Source organism: Calidris pugnax, unplaced genomic scaffold (assembly GCF_001431845.1).
Source record: "Calidris pugnax isolate Ruff unplaced genomic scaffold, ASM143184v1 scaffold20, whole genome shotgun sequence".
NCBI classification, from domain to species: Eukaryota; Metazoa; Chordata; class Aves; order Charadriiformes; family Scolopacidae; genus Calidris; species Calidris pugnax.
This window is the reverse complement of record NW_015094510.1, coordinates 25588733-25607731: the sequence shown is the minus strand read 5'-3', so window position 1 is coordinate 25607731 and position 18999 is coordinate 25588733. Positions and strand designations below refer to the sequence as shown.

General features: G+C 39.5%; 2 protein-coding genes across 2 annotated transcripts in view; one reads left to right on the top strand and one right to left on the bottom strand.

The window, feature by feature from the left end:
- Positions 1-1370, bottom strand: part of LOC106902351 (basic proline-rich protein-like) — a 3218-nt gene extending 1848 nt beyond the window's left edge. The window contains exons 1-2 of the mRNA XM_014965753.1: positions 1245-1370; positions 204-1133 (exon numbers count right to left, since the gene is read on the bottom strand). Of these exons, the coding sequence (XP_014821239.1) occupies positions 204-1133; positions 1245-1370 (1056 nt within the window). The remainder of the gene's footprint in view (positions 1-203; positions 1134-1244) is intronic.
- The window catches only part of SGCG (sarcoglycan gamma), a 149661-nt gene continuing 130938 nt past the window's right edge, over positions 277-18999 (top strand). The window contains exon 1 of the mRNA XM_014965843.1: positions 277-626. The gene's annotated coding sequence lies outside the window, so the exon portion shown is untranslated. The remainder of the gene's footprint in view (positions 627-18999) is intronic.

The window sequence follows — 18999 nt, the reverse complement described above, 5'->3', positions numbered from 1 at the left end:
CTGGCCCCGCCCAGCCGCGCTCCCCCGAGTGCCAAGCGGGGCGGGGGCGCCCTCCAGAGGCGCCGGCCGCTCCCTGCCCTGCCCTGCCCTGCCCTCTCCGCCGGCGGCGCCGGGCCCGGGGGACCCGCCGCCCACGAAAGAGGCGGGGGACACCGGGCTGCGGCGCGGCGAAGAGGGCGGCCCTGTCAGAGCCGCGGAGCTACCGCCGGTGGGGGCGGTGGGGCCGCACCGGGCGCCTGTTGCCACGGGGCGCCGCGGCGGGCTGTGGGCGGCCCGGTGAGGAGGGAACCGGCAGCCCGCGAAGCCGGACTTTTCCCCGGCCGCCGTGTGCCGGCGCGGCGAGAAGGGAAGGAGAGAGAGAGAGAGGGAGGGCACAGCTCGTTTCCCGCCCCCTGCTCGGCCTCTTCTCCTCCCTCCCCGCATTCCTCCTTCCCTCCCCGTCGCGCCGGCGAGGCTGCCAGAGCGGCGCTCGCCCAGCGCCCGGGGCTACCGCCCCGCCGGGAGGAGGGAAGGAGGCGCTGCCTGCGGGGGAGGAAGCTGGATGAAGACTTGTGCCTCAGGGCGGGTCGGGCATGAAGGGGACGGTGGGGACTCTGCCCTGCCCTGCAGCCCAGCGGGGACATCAGGTAACGGCCCCGCGCGCCTTTTCCCCTCAGCCCTGCGCGCCTCGCCCCGGCCCGGCCCGGCCCGGGAGAGGGCAAGCGCCACCGCAAAAGTTGTTCTCCCGCCGCTTGGCGAGGGGTGGAGGGTAGGGGAGGGAGGCGAGGGGGCAAGGGCTCGGTGCAGGGGGTGCGCACGGGTTTGTTGCCGACCTCGGCGAGACCCGCTTCGCGCTCTGGAAACTCCGGCGAGTCGCTGAGGCGATGCCGGTCCCGCCGCGGGTGAGGGCCTCGGGGGTCCCTCTCCGGGCCTCGGCGCCCGCCGTTCGGTGCCGGTGCTGCCGCCGGCAGAAAGTTTCCAGCGAGGGGCAGAGGGGAGCGGGAGGGGCTGCGTGGGGCGGGCTGTGCGTGGGGAGGGGGCACAGGGGGCCGTGGGCGGCGGGGCGGGAGCGGTGCCGGCAGCGTTTCGCCGAACTTCGTCCACTCCTGCGGCCTCGGCGGCCGTTTGTCACGGAGGGGTAGGATTAAGTGTCCCTAGAGGTGTAACGTTGGCATCTTTAATAGTCTGCTGTGGAATTTCCTCACCTCCTTGCGCCGGCCGAGAGATGTTTAGAAAAAAAAAAAAAAGGAACAACAAAACCGTACCGTAAAGAAGTGCGTATAGCAGTGCACCTGGGACTCGGGTGTGCTTGTGGTGTTGGGTGGCACAACTCGGAATGCACGGCTTGTTCTTTGGAAACCACACTTCGCTGGGGCTTTTTGACTGAGCATTTGTGGATTGAGTGTAAACTTTTAGTAAAAGATGTGGATTACCGTTAGCGCTGTTGGAGATTAAATCCCACACAGTATGGTTTCACAATAATTTTCTTCCCCCCCTTTGCTCATAAGGGAAAGTAAGTCAGATTCGTATTTGTTTTATTATTATTTTAAAATCATTGAAGGAATAAAAAGTGGTCAGAGTGCCTCACAGAGGTTCTCCCTGCCTTTGCTACAAAGTGAAAAAGCAGCACTGAACTGCCTTAAAGACAAACCAATAAAAAACCCCTATACCTTCAAAATCCCCTTTTCTTACCATTCCGAACAAAGAAGTGTACATTGCAAAATGCCTTGAGAGTGAAAAGATCCAAGTCATTTGAAATAAGGCGAGGTATCCCTCACAGAGAATGTCTTGCACTAACTGCCTTGATTAAAGTGGAGAGAAACTGCCTTAAGAATGACCAGCTGCAGTTCTGTTTTACTTCCAAATTTTGAAGTACCAAGGTACTTGTTTGTTGCAATGTAACCTACTAAATGTAAACTACAGTGTTTGTTGCAAAAGCCAAAGGAAAAACTTAAATGCAAAGAGCTTAATTTCATTAGATCAGAAAAGCATGTATAGCTTTTTGGGGGGTTGCTATTTTTTATTTTTTTTTTTTTTGGTAATACAGCAAATTTGGAATCAAAATTAGGAGAGCATTCAAAAGCAGACTAGATTGAGCAACATACATCTATTACTGCAGGTAACGCCTGTGATTGTTCATTGGACATTGATAAGGCACTGTAATTATGGTAATTTTCAAAATGGGACTTGTTAATAAACACAGTTATCTCCCTAAGAAGGTCTATCAGAGTAAATGACCCAATGCAGCTTGGAGACTACTTTATGTATGCTCACTTTTTTATTAATGGACTTTTATACTGCATTAAGCTGAGAGCGAGCTGAGGAAAGAATAGGCACGTATAAGACTTGAAATGCTTCCCACTTTTGTGTGTTTTGTTCTTTGGTGGTGGTTCTTTTTTTTAGATTGTCAGCTTCAAATGTAACATCTCTCTGGGCTTTCATGCAAGTGGCAGATTTTATTAAACATATGAAACAATTTTCTATTGTAAATTGTTCTGTAGATCTTACATTCTTAAAAAGATAGATATGACTAGGGAATTATCATTTTTCTTGACAGCATGACAGTTAAAACTTGGTTTGCATAGGAGCAAGCATGTGTAGTGCATTAAAAGAAGGTGTCATTCTAAACTTTCATTGCCTAACTTTTCAACATGTTTTTGTGAAAGTGAATACATCGCTTGTAAAATGACTGCTAGGATATAACTAAGAGGTAAGAAGTTCATGTAGTGACGTAGGATCTAATTTAAGATTTTGAGTACAGTTTTAATATTTGTATGCCTATGGATTTAGTTTTGTAAACAGGTATTTGAGTTAATTTTCTTCATTTTGGCATCCCAGTTAAACTCACAAAAGTACTGTTGGTGCAGCAATACTTAAGCTACACAGAGGTTGAGTGTGGAATTTTGATTTTTTTATAACATCCCGAAGCAAAATGCTTTGTTTGCTAATAAACTGTCTGTTTTGATAACCTGTCCCAAGTTTTATGTAGCTATTGCTATCAAAAGCTGAGCTTGTGTTTAGGAATCAGGAGTTTAAATGTGTGTTGAACAAATGATCTTTAACAGCATGTGAGCTCTTAAGCAATGAAAATGGCCAGGTGAAGCAAGGGAGGTGTATGAAATGCCATTAAGGTATGGAAGTGTGGGAGGTTTGGTGAAAGGGGGAAAAAAGAGAAGGAATTAAGGGGTTTTTGGTCATGAACTTTTGCCATAATAACTGTTACCAGCTTTTGAAGATAACCTATGCCTTGAGGATTTGAGGTAAAAGTATACCTGGAGGTATACAGTTGAGGTATTTGTTTTTACCTGAAAACTGTGTTGCATATACAGCGTTTTTCTTGTAGTTCTGTTTGCAAACCTTGTACTGCTATACTTTAAAGCCTTTTCTTGAAGGCTTCTCTTGAACCACAGCAGAAAATTCATTGCTTCATTGTTAAACCTGTTTGGTTTGGTTGAGCTAGGTAAAATCATGGTGAACTAGTTAACTGTGTGTAGTGTTTCTGTGGGAACAAGAGGCTGATACAAAATGGAATACTGACTAAAGACAATTCCATCTTAGTTACACAGGTTCAACCCTCAGGCATTGAGGAGTGTACTATAAATCTGTAGAAAGTAAGGGCTGGCTTTTGGAAAAGGATTCCTTCTGGTGGCCACAAACAAGTAGTATTCCTGTAGAATGAGCAGTGAGCTTTCACTTTGCACACCCATTCTGGGTGGTTTTCCCTGTCTTCTGTTAGATCTCCACTCAGTCTCCTCTCAACTGAAAGTCTCCTAATTCTTAATTTTTCCTGTTATGTCACCTTTTCTAGACCTCTGGTAGTTAATATTTTCTGCTGAATTCCTTCCAGTTCTTCTGAATTCCTTAGGTAGGGTACCCCCTATAAAAAAATAAAACTGTAGCTTAACCAACAAGTAAGCTGTAAAGATCGGTTTACACTTCAAGGCAGTGTGTTGTCTATGTGAGAATATTCTATTACTGATCACTTCTAGCTCTTGGTAACTCTAACCATCAAAATACCACTTTGAAGGATAGCTATGTATTATTTGTCCTAACCCTGTATTTTCTCAGTTGATTATTCTTACCTAAATTATTTACCTTCTTGAATTGCATCTTAATTTTCTCCTAGATTATGTCTTCAGTTTAGTAGGATTATTCTGAATTTCAGCCCTGTATACTAGGACTTTTAGCTCTAGCTTCTAGCTCTCCTTGGGCTAATGTCATGCTCAGATTTAAAAAGTCTACTCTGTCATTTGAGTTATTAATAAAGTAATTATCTATCAGGACAGACTGGGGGAGCCCCTCTTATGAGAGTCTTTCAGTTTGTCAATGAGTTGGTAATAATGATTCTCTGAATATGGTATTGTAACCTATTTTAAAAATAAAATCAATGCAACAGATTTCAGTCTGTAGGTACTATATGAGTGCATAAATATGAGTATTATTGCCTGTTATCAATTATTATCAAACCCAAAGCAGGAGTAGTATGTATTTCTGTTAAAGGTTTTGTTGTCACAGCTTCCAAGGAAGGAAAATGCTTTTGAGGCTTCAAGTTTAGAAATTCTTTTTAATACCGTATTTTTCATTGAACAACCAAATACCTGTTCCTGAATGTCAGATCAAAATACTCCTGGGCAATGTACCTTGCAATCTTCTGTATACTGTTTGTAATTAAAATGCTTTCCTAAAGCGTCATGAAAATTACCAAGATAATATAAGTGCTAGTTTTTCTTTTTGGTTTCTGACAATTATTCGTAGTAAGGGACTTTAATCAGCAAATATTAGGAAATAATATAGTCAGATTACTGAGCTGTTGGATTAACTGTCATGTTTTAGATAATTTCCAAATGTCGTGCAAGGTCAACATTTCTACACATTTATGAAAACATTAGAGGAAGACTACATAGAGGATTAAAACAACTTATTTGCTGTTAGGGGTGTATGCTCTGAAAATCTTAGCAATCTAAAATCTCTTAAGAAACTGTCATTATGTTAAATTTGATGTTAAATTTACCTGCTTTCTGCTAATATGTGATACTGAGCATCTAATTATCTTTTTTCCACTTCAGTGGAGAGGCTCACCATGATGTTCCAAATTAATATATTTGTCAATATTGCTGTTGGTTTAAGTCACATAACATGTATCAGTCTCTGAAATTGAAGAATTACTTTTCTAAGCTGCAATATAAGCAAATCATATAAAAATACCCAAATAAATTACTAACTTGTGGTTGTGCATTAAGCATTCACTAGTTCTGAAGATGAACATTTTTTATAAACAATTCTGAAAACTTCATAATGTCATGTCTGTATAAACCTGGAGAGACAGCTTCTCTTTGCTTTCTAAGAGTTGATCTATGGAATTTGGAGTTGAGTATGGAATACCATTACGCTGTATTATAATGAAAAAATTACTGCTAAAAACATGTTTCTCTGTGTTGTAGAAAAGTAGACAGTATTTAGAATAGAACAGTTCTAAGGAAGAAGTTTCAAGATTCAAGAAACTGTGCAATGTGTATAGAAAAACCCCATGCATTAATTAAAAAAATGACAAAATAGCATATTTTTCAGTTTATGCTAAACTCAGCAATTTATTTGATTTCAGAAACAAAGAAATTCTTTACATAAATTCTGGCAGTTTTTCCAAACTAAAGTTTCTTTGTTAATGAGGAACTGTAAACTAATTTGCAATGTTATTTGTGAAAAATGTACTATATGAAAAATTCATGGCATAATACGGTTTCCTTGGTTTGTTCTCTTTAGACACAGCATTTCTTCAGGCTATGAAGTCTGCATGAAGGTTTTTGCTAGGAGGTCTGAAGACACCCGTATTTTTTTTATACGTACTTTTCACAGAGGTGCACATGCACACATATGCACTCAGTCTTTTTCTGGTGTCAGTTTCAAAACCTGCACATGTTTGAATCAAACACCAAGAAAAGAGAACTGAAATGGAAAGATCATAGAATTATAGAATGGTTTGGGTTGGAAGGGACCTTAAAGATCATCTAGTTCCAAACCCCCTGCCATGGTCAGGGACACCTCCCACTAGACCAGGTTGCTCAAAGCCCCATCCAGCTGAACGCCCCCAGCTCTCTCAGCCTGTCCTCATAGGAGAGGTGCTCCATCCCTCTGATCATCTGTGTGGCCTTCTGCTGGACCCATTCCAGCAGATCCATGTCCTTCCTGTGTTGAGGACTTGGAGATCTTCTCGGGATTTTTTCAGGCATGTGGTGAGTTCACTAAGCTCCACAGACAGTGTGATCTCCTTCTTCCCTTAGTTCTGGCTGGCTGGCTAATGCCAGGTCGTCCCTGGAAGTTTTTCAGTTGCTTTGGTCAGTGCAAGACAAAGTCAAATTGAACAACCTTAACGGTCTTGTCAGTGTGAACCATGTTCCTGGTCTATTTGTCAAAACCATACCCACCTATTCATTGACATACAATGTGACATTCTGGAACAGTGTGGTAGGTGATAATTGTTGGGGTTTTATCTCCTAAGAGATCTACCAGTGAATTTCCTCAAAGTTGTTAAAATATTTATTACCAAAAACTCTGAAAGAGCCTGAGTTGTAGGAGAGAAGATTCTGTCAAAGGCAAATAGTTACTTAAAAACGTGGGAAGAGAGAATGGGAATAAATGGTTGGTTTTTTCCCCAGATGACACAGATTATCAGTGAGGTGTTGGGGTAAGAGGTACTGACACATATGCTGTTCAATGAACTCATAAATTGTTTGAAGAAGAAAGCTAGTAGGAAGGTGAGAGCTTTAGCTGAATAATAGTGAATTAATCAAGGCAGTTGCTACTAAAACAGCACCATTATTTCCTGGACATGTAACTTAAATTCTCAATAGATGCTAAGTAACTTCTGAAAGGATCTTTGCTTTAGCCCTTGCCCTTAGTTATCTGTTTTTGAATACTGTTGGATCTTCAAAGCGGAGTACTGGAATTGTTGAATATCACTTTCTGAAAATGTGAGTTCATGGCTCAGCGATGATCAGAAAACTGAATGGAGTATTGTGAGTTAGTAGAATAGGAACCAAGAGCAATATAAAAAAATATCTATGATGGAAAATATGAATCTCTTTCTGTTAATTTTAAATATCATTGGCAGTTACAGTTATTCTATCTCCAAAAAAAAAAGATATAAATTTATAAACAATTCGGGGAAAGACAGAAAACATGTCAAGGAGATGCTGTACCTTCTGCAGCAGATGATCAAACAGATTACAGCTCTTTAGCTTGTAAAAGAGGTGCTAAAAGGTAATGTGACAGAAGTCAGTGACATTGAGTGGCATGAGAAAAGGTGAAGATGAGCTCGTTATTCACCATTTCTCATTCTGTAGGAACATTCAGTGAGATTATCAGTCAGCAGTAAAATAAAACAAATTATTAAGTAATTAAGCTGTCACACTCATTGCCACAGGATGTTATAGTGGGCACATGTATAAAGTGCTCAAATCAGAGTATTCATATTGATGGACTGAGTTCACTGGTAGCCATTAGGCAGGAGATGCTCCAGAGGCAGTTTCTCCTCTAGGAGGTCTCCGAGCCAGTCTCAAGTGTGGAGATGTAGAACAACATGCCAGTGATGGAAGTGTCAACCCTCGACCTGTCTCTTACATTTTTTATTTTTTTTTTTTCCATAAGCATCCCTTTTATCAGAAGGAAGATAGGGTCTTGATATACAAAATTTGGCCACTGTTATGTTCAGCTGTACGCTATGGATGCTGTGTTCAGCTGCAAAGGGGCATCTCTCTCAAAGGAATGTGTCCAGATAGCCTTCTATTGGAGTCTGATTAAATTACTGTGTCAAACGTAGTGTTTTAATTCAAGAACATTCAATACTTTCTTCTTGTTCAGTCTGTGTAGAGGAAGTTACAGCACATAATTTAGATGGTGTGAATCACTTATTACTCCTCTGAAGTAAAACACCTTAATAGTCATGACATTAAGCTGTGGTGCTAGTTGATTTAAATGACACTAGAAAGGGCCAAAAGAAGCTGTGGTTTAGGGGATAAATAGAGTTCCTCATCATTGCTTTTTCAAAGGTGGAATTACAAGGACATTTTAATCAAGTTTTGCAAAGAATTTACCCAAGATATCAATAAGGACTTTCCTTGTTCCAAAAGATTATTTCTGCTTAAGCATTGTAGGTGTGTTTTGGTTCTTAATGCAAATGAACATTGCTTTGAAATCTTCGACAATACTGTAGTATTGCACAGGTCTCTATTGATTTTAGTGCAAGGACATACATTAAGAAATGGAAAATGCAATTAAAGATACTACATTTTAAGGAGTGTAGTTGATTTCATGTTAATATTGAGCATTGCATGTTTAGGATTATAGCAAACTTGAGGATACTGAAATCTTGAATTCTAACTTGAAAAGACAGGCAAAGTCAACTTTACTCAGACCAGCAGTGAAACGTCTCCATCAGCCCCACCCAGCCCCCCAGCTGAAGTAACAGGGCTTCAAGGAAAATGCATACAGTTAGGGAAAAAGGTCTTTTTTTTCTCTTCTTTAATAATACCCTTTTTCTAGCATATGCTGTCGTCTTAACAGCAAATTTGACCCGTGGCTGACAGCAAAATAGCAATCTCATCAGACCTGCCTTTTTAGGGGAAGTCATTATACTTCTGAAGCGGTTGTGATAACCTATCACTATGGGTTATTGGGTTCTTAATACTGCATAATTATGATATATGTATGATTCTGCTCTTTGTCCAGCTTGCACATGCCTTTCTAATCCCTATTCAGAGACTCTCTTAATAAGAATAGATTGTATTTCTTGAAACAGTAGCCTATGAGAAATAAAGGAGGTATATATAGCTGATAAGGGAATTTTCACTGTCATTGCTTTCTTATTCCTATAAGTGAAGGTTAAACTGAAATCTGAGACAAATGAAATATCTGTAGTAAAAGAAAACATCCCTCCCTTCCCTTAAAGTATGGTGTTGTGTATCTCTGTTATCTACTGACTAAACCTAATAGTTGCTAAACTATTCTTTGTTTTGGGATTATCTTTTCTTGTGGTAATCTATGTTAGACACAGGTGGTATCTAATACATTTTCTTGGCATTGCTACTGTCATTTTACAAAGTCTCTTACACAACACTTATCTGAATTCTTTGGAATATTTTGAAAGTATGTGTAAATTATGGCATTTTTTGTCTGGATCTGTGTTCAGGATATTTTTTGGGGGGAGAGGGGTGTCTAAATGGTAGGTTAACTTGCAGCCACTTCAGTCAGTGACTCAAAACCATCATGTTTTGTTATTGTTTGCTCAGATGAGTCCAAAAATATGCTAATAACAAGTCCATTCAGTCCCCCATTCCAACAGAAAATGCAAGTGTGCCTAAGCATGCCAGTGAATTCTTGTCTCAGGTTGGATATATACTTGGCACCTGCACGTATGTCTGTGAGCATGCCAGGCTTTTATCTGTGATGAATGCAAAACTGATGGAAGACCTTATATTGCCAGATAATCATTTTTGGCCATGCATGCTGATTCACGTGTTTTCTTAAGTCCTATCATCAAGCTGGTGAACAAGTGTAGAAAATTTTTCTCATTTTTCCAGCCCATCTTTCCAGCAGACATTTGCTGCACCCACTCTTTGCTGGCAGGCTTACTTCAAGGTCCATGCCTATCCAGAAATCAGCTCCTCATGCAAATATCCAAGAGTTGAGGCCATCTGTGAAATCTGCTTCTCATCTATCCATCATTACGGTTTATTGATTGTACTGTCATTTTCAGGTATAATCTCTGACTCAGGGTCAGTCTCTTTACCATGAGTACTGCAGCTTCCAGCTCACTGTGTAAATGATGATCACGGACTCAAAGAGTCTTTTTGCACAGTGTGCAGAAAATCATAATTAACAGCAGAAATGACTAGACTAAAATAGTTTTATAGCTGCATACAAAATCCTGTTTTCATTTAAATTGCAGTTCCATGATGTTTTGGAATACCTAGTGGAGCTATAGGAATACAGCTACAAGCTTACCTCACAGCTCTGTCTACTATTAATTCATTTTTCCTGTTGATTATGTTTTTATTCATGTGTCAAAAAGTTCTACAAAGAAAGTACAAGTGTATTACTTAGCAGAAGACTACTCCTTGGAACCTGAAGTTGTCTTGGCGCATTCATATACTGTGTAGTTTTTCTGTCTCTTAGGAGTTGCAACAACCAAACATATTATTTACAGGGGACAACGAAGCTACAAATATTTTTTACGTCTCCCATCTTTTTAGGGATTTTTTTATATCCCATTTTCATAGGAATAAAGATCCTACTGAAACTTCATCTCAAATACTGAGGTACCTCTTAACCAGTGTAATTTTCTGCACAAACTGGATCCTTCCAGTGAATTGCTAGGAATTCAAAGGGATTTTGAATCCAGTTTCAACCTACTGAGACTTGCTAAAACTTTGGAAAGACTCAAAGATTATCACACACAGAGTCTTCAGGCTTGATCTGCAATAGTGTCTTTCTGAGAAATAAGCTTCTGGTCAGCTTGCGTATTATTTGATAGAGGAACAGCATAATTGTCAATATGCATATTTCTTAAACACTACTTCTGTTTATAGCTGATAAAACCTTTAGGAGAAGAGTTCCAAGACTGCTCTTAAAACGGACAATCAAGGCACAATTCAGTTGACTGAAGATGGGTATCTAGGCCCTATGGTGTGCTATCTGGTCAGTAATTGTGGTAGAGGGACAGGAGTCTCCCATCTTTGGTAGCCCCATGTAGGTGCCACAGATACTCTAAGGCACATAAAATACATTTTTTTTGGCAACTGGAAAACTCCTCCATTGACAGAGTACAGCTTTGCTGACAGTCAGATGCATACATGTAGATCTTTATTTCTGTTTTCCAATCTTAATGTGAATTGCACTCTGATTTTCCAAAGCCAAAATGATACTCCTTGAAAATTTTCAGCAGCAAAATATGCTCGTGGACATTGATGAATCAGAAATTGTTGTTACTATAAATAAGAGCCCTGATTTTGGGGACTACATTGTAAAAAGGTATTAATGTGTGTAAACACAAATATATTCTGTATCTTGGCCTCCCTTCCCCTTTTTTCTACCTGTAATTTTGTAAGTATGGAATCTGAGTTCATCAGGAATTTATTGATAAAAGAAATGGTTCAAAGTGTTTTTACTCTATAAAGTCCTCCAGGTTCTGGAAATGCATGAAATCCTTATGCTGCCCCAGTTGACCTCAGTGATTCAAAATTACCAGTTTGTCTTTTTGTGGTGCATAAAAATGTGAGTGCTAAAATGGAAAGTAAGTATGTATGGCAATTAAAAAAAAATGTACATAAGAAATAAATGACCATTTCTTTCCTAATTCTGTTCCGTTCTACGGTATTCTCCAAAGACAATTACTACATGAAAGCAATAAGTTAACTAAAACCATTAGTGAGAATATTTTTATTATTTTGCCTGCAGTCATGAAAGAAGAAGAAAATGCAAACTTGACAATAAGTGGATTGACTGAAGTTGGTTGTAGTAACAAGCTATCTCTGCAATCAGCTGCAAAAAACATCACGTAGAAGTTGCCGGATCCTGATAACATTTGGAGAGACTGCCATGACTTTCTCTGAGTAACTGGAAAATGAATTCATTATTTCTGTTCATCCTTTTGAAATACCTTATTAATGCAGACATTATTCTAAAGGAGATGCTGGCATGTCTGTTCTTCCTGTTGGTTTTAGATGTAACTCATCTGCCCTTAAGTACGTGAATTCCGAATCTAGGTCTTCAATGAGGAAAAAAATAATCATGAGGTAAAATTGAGAAGCTCCAGGCTTTTGTCGCAAGAAAGCAATTGGTACTGCATGAGAAATAGGGGCCACTGGTGATTTTTTCAGTAGTCACAGAAGATTAAGAAAACAGGGTGATTTGAACGGGGAAAAAAAAAGATTATCTCTTTTTCTTGTAAAGAGAAAATGCAGTGTTTCATTTCCTGTAGGTAGGCATAGGTGAGCTCACAAACTCACCTCTACAAACTGAGCAAAAGAATAACTTCTGTTTCACAGTAATTGCATCTTGCAGTCTATGCTATTCTGTGAAGAACTGAAATAAGGCGATTTTGGTGATACTTAATACTGGTGTTTTGTGGTGGTCTGTGTTGACTTGTTATCTAAGCAAGACAATTTTTATAGCTTTCCAATTCTTAAGTAATACTATTAAATTTTGCTAAGTAGTGTTAAAATTTTAGTAGTTGTCTCTACTCATAAAATCATGTATATGAACAGTTTTCTACTCCAAACCCATTCTGTTCTTAAGGAAAGTGGATACTTCTCTAAGGTTCCAATAATTTGTAGCAGGAAGTGCTTTCCATCTACTCCTATGAAATACTGGACATCTGACTCCTTTCTGATGGGATGCTCCTGTTAGTCTCTGTTCAGGGATAAAACATTTGAATAGCTTTTGCTTATGTGATGCTAAAATTACTGTAATTGACTTTATGACTTCTCTGTTATTTTTATGTCTTCTTTTCTTGGTAATTTTAAAACTTCATTAATAAAACCTGTTCATGTTATTATATTGTCTCCTTACGTGAGTTGTCATCAGTCATCATCCATACCTATGCAACACAGCCCTATATCACTTAAGTAAATGGAGGTACTGATGGCATTAGCAGGTTGCCCTCTCCACCATGTTGTTACTACAATGTATGTTATTACTAGGCTATTGACACGTAATTTTCAATGGATTTACTGGCAGCCAGCTATTCTACCAAAGACTTAAATGTTTGAGAATTTTGAGTTGAATTTCGGATTGTGTGGGAATGTGCCTATCCACCTAGGTGTTTCATCTTCCGTTTTTTTATATTTCTGCCTATTCCTTCATATATTGTCCTATTTCATTTTCTGCAGTTTTTCCTTGCAAGTGTGCTTTACCACCGCAGATTGTTTCCATCTTTTCTACCCTTTCTCAGTCCCTTCCTTTTGTTTGCTTCTCTCATCCGATTTCTTGGTTTCTCTTTTGCATGTTGTTCCCCTGTACTAGTGTCTCTTACCTCTTACAAAGCAATCTTACCGCTTCTCTTTAGTATAGATAACTTTTTCTTTCTATTCATTGCCTGAGTGTAAGCCAAGTGAATTTTGAAAGCCCAGTGAAAAGCTGTCTAGCCTCATTTTACAGCAAAATTCCACAGTGAACTCCAGTAACAAGAAGAAGATGCAGAAGTTTTGCCTAGCCTAGAGGAAAATTTTTCATTAAGCAGTTTCAGGAGGTCAGCACAGGTTAGTTTTAAATAAGATAGAGGTAAAACATTTTGTAGAGTCTATAATGTAGTTAATGTACCATTGGAAATTAATACATAGTTTTTCTCATCACAGCTGCCATAAGAAACCATGGGGTTTGCTTCAATGAGTTTGATAGTTCTAAATTTTCTATAAATCTTCGTCATCATTATTGAATGATGGTCTGTCCCACTAAGAGATCTTTGGACTTTTTCCGCTACAGGAGTGTCTGTTTGCAGCCAAGAGAATATTCTACTCAGTAGTGCTTCTTCAAAGAATTAAACAAATATAATTAAAGCTGGAGACTTAATGTTCTTGAATTGTTCGCTCTTGTCTGTAGGAGTAAATACTCAAGTAAGACATGACACCATTTCATGCCATTAGGAGCACCTCCTCTCTCAGAACATTTGCCTTACATTTTAATAGCAAATCTAACATACATTTGATGTAAATGCAGAGAATACATAGTCATATGCTACTGAGAAGTTGTACTCTATGTGTCTCACTTTATACTTAAATGGTAATGCTCTAACTTCTGTAACTAACAGAATAAATAGGACCCAGCTTTCCAAGTGGATAAATCTCATCGCTTATTTAGTGACAGGAGACACTTCCCATTGTATGTAACCTTTTGTTCACTGGCAGAAGGTATAGAGTTACTTAGAAGTGTCAGATTATATTGTAATCACAAAAGAATCCAATTATCTTTTTTTAACTTTTGCTACCTTTTTTTTTTAATGACCAGCCATGCTGAAATTGTAATGAGAACTCACAGACTTACTTTAGCAGGTAAATGGCAGAATGAACATTTTTATAACTGAAATAAAAGCTGTTGTATTTTACCACAAGTCCTTCCTATTATCTTGTTTACCTTTAGCAAGGTATGGCAAAATGGAATCTGGTAATATAGTTAACACTACCTCAGAATAAGCTTCAAGGAACAACCTCCTTTTTGTTATGTGTGTATATATATAAAAAATAATTTTAATATATATCTATAAAAACACACACACTGTTTTATTTACATATTTACTTCTCAGCTAGACTTGCTGATACATTTTGGTTTGTACTATTTCCCGGCTACAGGAATTGGTTTTTTACATTTACGTCAAACTTGAGTTAATAGTAACATTAAGGTCACAGTGTTTTTGTAGCTTAACCATGGAAGCACCTTTTCAAAACTGCATGGTGTCAAAGCAGCTTGACCTTGCGTGTAATTACTAATCAAAAGCAATCCTAGCAGGCGGTTCAAATATTTCAACTGAACAAAAGTACTATATCTTTGTTTTCTTTCATAAGTAACAAACAAGGTCACAGTAACCAGCCAAGGGGAGAACATTTACCAAACTTCTCAGGTCTAGGCTTTTCCCTCATAGTGCTGCAAAGCTGAAAATAAAATGTTAGAGTAATTTTTAAAAAACATCTTTTCCTCACTCCAGAAATATTAGGCTTACTCCATATTTACTGTAGCCTTCTCTGTGTGCTACTCCAAGTAGCTTGGCGAGAGCTGCTCCTTCAAAACCAATTGATTAGCCCTACTCCTGAACTTTTCCCAAAAATCCCAGGGAAAAGGCTATGGATGTTCTGTGATGGCTGTCTGGTTCCAGCCGCTGTCTCTTTCCGAAGATGGCCCCTACTTTGCGTGAGATTGTGATTGCCACCCTGACAGGAAGTGGGCTTGTTGGTCCTTTGAAAATGAGCCCACTGAAAACGTGCCACCACCCAAAGGGCCTGTCCAGTGCAGGGCTTGTTCCTTGGTTTCTGTCCCAAGGATCGAGAGAAAAGACAGCACCAGAAGTGGATTGGCCTGCTGTTGCTGATACAGTTAGTTCACCCTATAGCACTGGTACTGAAGGCTCTCTGGAAAAGAGGGTAGCTGAGAGAAGGCTAAACATCAAGTGAGTTACACTCATGCACTGCTAATGAGCAGGCACCCTTTACAAGAAATTGTAAAAGCAGATACCTCACATATGTTCCCTAGGCAAAAGGACAAATTCTGTTGTTGAGATCAATGAAAGTCACAGTCTCATAACATATTAGATGTTTAGAATATCAATTTTCTTAAAATATATCACACCTGTTTAAAGTATTAGGAGAAATATTTGTTACATGATACATACATATGTAATAATGGACATAATAAACATCAGTAAATGTTAAGGACAGGTTAAATGTAAGGGAAGTTGTCCTTCTGAGAGGGGAGTGCTTGATCTTTGCAAATACATCTCATGCCCAAGCTGTCATCCTGAAAAATTACAGGTCACAACCAAATGAATGTAAATTTCTTCATATTGATGTATTTTGGCAGACTGTTTTCAGGATTTTATGTTAAAAAATTAATTTGTATTTATGGGCTATGTTTCTTAAAGTTCTTGAAAGATTTAAATACGAGTATCAAAAAGAATTGCAATTTACCTGCTGCAAGCAAACTAAAAGCAAGCTAAATACAATCTAATTCTTACTAGATTATAAGAAAGGAAATACTGTGTGTAACATTGAACTTCTTGTATACAAACTTATAAAATATGCAAAATCAAATACAGCCTCATAATGAGGCCTTACCTTTTCACAACGACTGGCAAGGTGCCCCTTTTCTCACTTCTTACTGGGAATATTTTGGGCGGCATTTGACTGTGCTAAATATGACCTACAGTGCATAGTTCAACAGGTCTTTAAAATAATTTATGGCTTGATGTATAATGCACATACGGTTAATGTAAAATAGACACATATAGTGCAGTGGCTGTAAATTTTAGAGGTCCAAAATTCTCCATAACAGAAGTAAAGGAGTTATTTTACACTGGAAAGTACTGAATTTTATTTAATAAAACTTGGAAAAAGGTATCGTTGATGAGCTATCCACCTTTTTGATTATATGCTAGAAAATGGGACAGGGAAGTGGGAAATCAAATTCAGAAAGTAGCTATTGGAACATGCTACTCCATCTTCCAAGAGGATGCCCTAACAGCCAGACTGTAGGTTAATACCAGATGGGTTCACTCTCAAGCCAGTCTGTTCGTGCTGGATCATTGTGTGGCAAAATGATTTTGATATAACAGAGATAAGTAACAGGGAACATAACACTGTAGTTCAATCACAAAAATACTTGAGAGAGCAATATGTCCACTGACCACACCTCTTCCTTGAGATGATTAGTGGGGGCTGTGTCATGTCCATTCTTCTCAAGCTGAGGCTCCTTGGAGACTTAAGTTGCATCCCTGCCGCATGTAAGCAGGAGTGTACCATGGTGTAGCAGCTACTTCAGAACACTTTGGACTTTCACAACATAGGCTTCTATGTTCTTGAACTGCTTACCTCTTGAATGCCATCAGTATGTCTATACAAGGCATTGGTTTGCAGTAATTGCCTAGACTTGATGTTGCTGTAGCTGTCACCGTTGGTAAAGTTGTGATCCCAGAGTGTTTATTTAGGGTTGTCCTGTTTTATGGGATACAGCAGTATGAGCTAAAATGAAATGTTGCAATTTGGCATTTGTGATCATGTTGTACTGCAAAGTTTGGAGGAAATGGCTGTCTTGCCAAGGGTGATTCTTTTTACCGGTTTGTTTTCGTCAAGTATTGTTCCTCACTGCATGGTTCGTTTGTTGAGAAAATTTGACTAGATTGTCCTGTTGAGGTGAGATCAGGATTGGCTCTAGAATTTTTCTATGTAGAAGCCTAGGATAATCTGACCCCCGCTCTTCCATTTTCTGGGCATCTGTCCATAGAATAGAAGAATGACACTTTTCTTTGGAACGTGCCAGCATCCAGCTTCTTCCTGAGGAATGACTTCAGCCTAAGTGAGTCAGATACGAGTCTTTTCATAGCCAGTTGTAGAAAATACATCTGCAAATCATCCATACTGAAAACAAACAAGCTTAGAGTGAATATGTTCAAGGGGAGTCCTTATCTGTCTTGAGATAGTAGATGGGGTCTGTTTATATGCCTTTCTCTACATAATGTTTATAACTGTGGCAATTGCAGTGTATAGCTCTCTACAGAGATTTATAGACTGCCAAGGAAGACTTCCAGATTCCCTGAATGATTCGATCGGCTGAATGTACATTGTATATGTAAGACTTCTTTTAATGACTTGGATACCTTCCAGCATAGACAGGATAGCATTCTTTGCTGTTCCTGAGATGTCATCTTTATCAGTCTCAGAATGCTGGTCTGTGTTGTGATGGGTCCCACTTATGCCTTGCTCCCTGCTAGAGGTGACAGCTATTCCTTGATAAACTGGAGGACTTGAAGCCTTGATACTGAAGCCAGCACAGGGACAACAGCTCCGTCTCGAACTCTTGCAGGTAGAAATTAATTATGCCTTTGCTCACCTTAACATAAAACAGAGGACTCAGAGAGGTGTGTGGGATGCTAGCATCTCCAGTGCTGTATTTATGATAAGTTTTCGAAATACCGTATCTCCATCTTGCCCATCAGTCTGTCTTTGACAGTGGCTCACAAGTGCTTAGGAAAGAATATAAGGACAGGAAACATCAAGCTTTTAGTGATATATCCCAGAATCTGCACTCTAGCAATATGTATTTCAAGAATTATCAGAGCTGGATGCGATAACTTTGTACATAGGTTTTAGAAGAATTTATCTTCCAGGAATTTGTCCACCTTCCTTTTTCAATCTGGCTAGATTCTTAACATACATACTGTCTAGAGGCATAATTGCATTTGATGTGCCTACTCTTTGCTCTGAAATAATACTGTACTAGGGCATGTTTTCACTCATTTCATACTCCAGGAAGTCCCTATGAAAACAGTGAAGGAAGTTGGGCCCAGTCCTTTTCTTCCTTCTTGCCCTGGGCCTGGAGTCTAGTCAAAGGATCCTCCTTTTAGCCAGTAAATTTTCTACCATCCCCTGGAAGTTAAACTGTAATTCAGTCCGAAGTAATTTGCCAAGCACCTTCCTGCTAGACAGACTAGTACGTAGAGATCGGATACTGGTGAGCCGTGGCCTGAAATGTGATGTTTATAACTGTGGCAATTGCAGTGTATAGCTCTCTACAGAGATTTATAGACTGCCAAGGAAGACTTCCAGATTCCCTGAATGATTCGATCGGCTGAATGTACATTGTATATGTAAGACTTCTTTTAATGACTTGGATACCTTCCAGCATAGACAGGATAGCATTCTTTGCTGTTCCTGAGATGTCATCTTTATCAGTCTCAGAATGCTGGTCTGTGTTGTGATGGGTCCCACTTATGCCTTGCTCCCTGCTAGAGGTGACAGCTATTCCTTGATAAACTGGAGGACTTGAAGCCTTGATACTGAAGCTAGCACAGGGACAACAGCTCCGTCTCGAACTCTTGCAGGTAGAAATTAATTATGCCTTTGCTCACCTTAACATAAAACAGAGGACTCAGAGAGGTGTGTGGGATGCTAGCATCTCCAGTGCTGTATTTATGATAAGTTTTCGAAATACCGTATCTCCATCTTGCCCATCAGTCTGTCTTTGACAGTGGCTCACAAGTGCTTAGGAAAGAATATAAGGACAGGAAACATCAAGCTTTTAGTGATATGTCCCAGAATCTGCACTCTAGCAATATGTATTTCAAGAATTATCAGAGCTGGATGCGATACCTTTGTACATAGGTTTTAGAAGAATTTATCTTCCAGGAATTTGTCCACCTTCCTTTTTCAATCTGGCTAGATTCTTAACATACATACTGTCTAGAGGCATAATTGCATTTGATGTGCCTACTCTTTGCTCTGAAATAATACTGTACTAGGGCATGTTTTCACTCATTTCATACTC